The sequence below is a fragment of the Microtus ochrogaster genome, chromosome 7 (assembly GCF_000317375.1).
Source record: "Microtus ochrogaster isolate Prairie Vole_2 chromosome 7, MicOch1.0, whole genome shotgun sequence".
NCBI lineage: Eukaryota > Metazoa > Chordata > Mammalia > Rodentia > Cricetidae > Microtus > Microtus ochrogaster.
Window position 1 is genome coordinate 83,483,230 of NC_022014.1, and position 3,117 is coordinate 83,486,346.

General features: G+C 56.1%; 1 protein-coding gene across 1 annotated transcript; it reads right to left on the reverse strand.

The window, feature by feature from the left end:
- Window positions 1–441: 441 nt before the first annotated feature.
- On the reverse strand, window positions 442–2,839 carry Actg1 (actin gamma 1). The gene is made up of 5 exons (XM_005350852.3): window positions 2,691–2,839; window positions 2,364–2,603; window positions 1,636–2,074; window positions 1,374–1,555; window positions 442–1,279 (listed from the first exon to the last, which is right to left on the reverse strand). Exons 1-5 carry the CDS (start codon window positions 2,811–2,813, stop codon window positions 1,136–1,138), a joined length of 1,128 nt encoding a protein of 375 aa, XP_005350909.1. The 5' UTR covers window positions 2,814–2,839; the 3' UTR covers window positions 442–1,135.
- Between the last annotated feature and the right edge of the window lie 278 nt (window positions 2,840–3,117).

Sequence of the window (3,117 nt, forward strand, 5' to 3'; positions counted from 1 at the left end):
GAATACACTTTTAACACACTTCATTATTAAAGTGTATCCCTACCAACTCCACATCAACCCGAACCAGTCTTTCAGGATCCACCAGCACTGCAGCACCTGCCAGCACTTCATTCCTCACGGCTGTTCCATTGCAGGCTTTAAAATCTTTGCTCCAGTTGGAAAGCTATCTGGGTTAGTTCACTCCTGCCTTTTGGCTGTCAGGGTGAATATGAACATTAAGCAACTCTTAATCTGGGGAGGACAGTGGGAGCTCTAGACACATTTTCACTGAGGACCTGACAGCCATGGGCAAGGGGTGGTTGTCTGCTCTTCCCACAGCAACCCTAGTGAGCAGGCCTTCCATGGACAGCCAGTCCAAGTCTCACCCTTCCATCACTGTTAATTTCCAACAGCATTTCCTCCACCACCCACAGCCCTTTCCCCAACAGGAGGACAAGGATGGTTACTGCAGCACTTTTATTTTTCTTTACACAATGACATGTTGCTGGGGCCTAATGTTCTCACTGAACAGTAGAAAACCAAAATTTGTCATTTCTTAAATTGAGTACAAAAAACCTTACATAAATTAAAAGAATGAATACATTTACAGGTGTCAATGCAAACGTTCCCAACTCAAGGCAAGTAACAACCCACACGGTCAGGAGGGAAAACACCAGAACTGGGTCCTAAGGCTTGGACTTTCCCACCCTGTTAGACCGGCAAGACGGAAGTGGTAACTGGTTCAGGAACCCTTGCCAGCCTCGAGAAATCCTGGAAGTCAGCAGTCAGCTAATACCCTGCACAGATCACTGCACGGTGCTCACACATCCACCAGGCTGGGGATTTCTCGTCCACAGCATGCTCTCGCTCTCCCCAGCCACCTAGTGACCAAGCCACATGACTAAGGACTAAATCAAGATATGCACAGGGCATTAAACATATACCAAGGGAACAGTTAACTTGAATACAAGGTCAAAAATCAGCAACAAGTTCTACAATCCAGTGCTGATATTGGATACAAGCTTCAAGGACAAATTTCTTTTCAAAGGCTTATTCCAGTTTCATGAGGCTAGCATGAGGTGTGTACATTTGCCAGGGCAAATTGATACTTCAGAATCAGCTCATGCAGCAGATGCCTGGCACCTGCTCAGTCCATCTAGAAGCATTTGCGGTGGACGATGGAGGGGCCCGACTCGTCGTACTCCTGCTTGCTGATCCACATCTGCTGGAAGGTGGACAGGGAGGCCAGGATGGAGCCGCCGATCCAGACCGAGTACTTGCGCTCAGGGGGAGCGATGATCTGCAGAGGAAACACAGTGGGTGAGGACCTGTCTCTGGGCTCCACCTCCACCCACAGGGGCTGGGCCAGCTCAGGGGGTGCAGCAGCTGCTTACCTTGATCTTCATCGTGCTGGGCGCTAGGGCTGTGATCTCCTTCTGCATCCTGTCGGCAATGCCTGGGTACATAGTGGTACCACCGGACAAGACCGTGTTGGCGTACAGGTCCTTGCGGATGTCCACGTCGCACTTCATGATGGAGTTGAAGGTGGTCTCGTGGATGCCACAGGACTCCATGCCTAGGGGACAGAGCTCGTTTAGCGACTAACTTCTGTGTGGTCCATGCCCTTAGCTCCTGCACCATGCTCGGGACACCTACCCAGGAAGGAAGGCTGGAAGAGAGCCTCTGGACACCGGAACCGCTCATTGCCGATGGTGATCACCTGCCCATCAGGCAGCTCATAGCTCTTCTCCAAGGAAGAGGATGATGCAGCAGTGGCCATTTCCTGCTCAAAATCCAGGGCAACGTAGCACAGCTTCTCCTTAATGTCACGCACGATTTCCCGCTCAGCTGTGGTGGTGAAGCTGTAGCCCCGCTCAGTCAGGATCTTCATGAGGTAGTCTGTCAGGTCCCGGCCAGCCAGGTCCAGACGCAAGATGGCGTGGGGAAGGGCGTAGCCCTCGTAGATGGGCACTGTGTGTGTGACCCCGTCACCAGAGTCCATGACAATGCCAGTGGTGCGCCCAGATGCATACAGGGACAGCACCGCCTGAATGGCCACGTACATGGCTGGGGTGTTGAAGGTTTCAAACATTATCTAGAGGAACAAAGAACAGCTCAGTGAGTGGTAGTGGCAGAGACCCAAAGCTATCCACGCCCACACTCTACATGCTGCATGCCACAAATGTGATGTGAAGAAAAAAAAAAAGAAACAGAACGCAGGCAGAAACACAAACAGAAACCTGGAGGCCTCAGGGAGGAAATGCCAGGAGAGGAGGAACAGAACCCTGGAAACACCAAAGAAACACTTGAATGTCAGGAAATGAGGCAGAACAGAAAATGGCTCGTCAGACGCAAGGGCAACACAGGCCTGGGTCGAGGCGTACCTGCGTCATCTTCTCTCTGTTCGCTTTGGGGTTCAGGGGGGCCTCGGTCAGAAGCACCGGGTGCTCCTCAGGGGCCACACGCAGCTCGTTGTAGAAGGTGTGATGCCAGATCTTCTCCATGTCGTCCCAGTTGGTGACGATGCCGTGCTCGATGGGGTACTTCAGGGTCAGGATTCCTCTCTTGCTCTGGGCCTCGTCACCCACGTACGAGTCCTTCTGGCCCATGCCCACCATGACGCCCTGCGAGAAGAAAGGCGGTCACGCGTGCCCCACCCGCCGCGCACCCGGGGCCCAGGGCGGACTCCGGGGAGTCGCCGCGGCACTCACCTGGTGTCGGGGGCGCCCGACGATGGACGGGAACACGGCCCTGGGGGCGTCGTCGCCAGCAAAGCCAGCTTTGCACATGCCGGAGCCATTGTCAATGACGAGCGCGGCGATTTCTTCTTCCATGGCGATCTGCACGGAGATGCCACGGCGTCAGCGCAGCCCTCCCCGCGCTCGGAGACCCAGCCCGGGAGGGGCGCCGCTGCCTCCCCACCACCCACCCAACTCCCGGGCCAGCGTAACCGTCGGCAACCGGCGGCCCCCGGTTCGGCCGCGGAGCCGAGGGGCTGAGCACTGCGGCGGGCCCCGCCCTGCCCCCAGCGGGAGCCGGAGCCGCGGAAGCGGACCTCGGTCGGTCCACCGGCCGCCAGCGCCCTGCGCTCCGTGAAGGCGCGGGAGAGCAGCCCGGGGGCCGAGCGGGCCACGGAGG

Bases quoted from the DNA above. Each gene is read 5' to 3' on its own strand.
- Actg1 (XM_005350852.3), bottom strand. From the start codon at position 2,813: ATGGAAGAAGAAATCGCCGCGCTCGTCATTGACAATGGCTCCGGCATG. The intron at 2,075-2,363 runs GTACGCCTCGAC...TTGTTCCTCTAG, and splicing joins ACAGAGAGAAGATGACGCAG to ATAATGTTTGAAACCTTCAA. The intron at 1,280-1,373 runs GTAAGCAGCTGC...TTTCCTCTGCAG, and splicing joins CCAGCACGATGAAGATCAAG to ATCATCGCTCCCCCTGAGCG.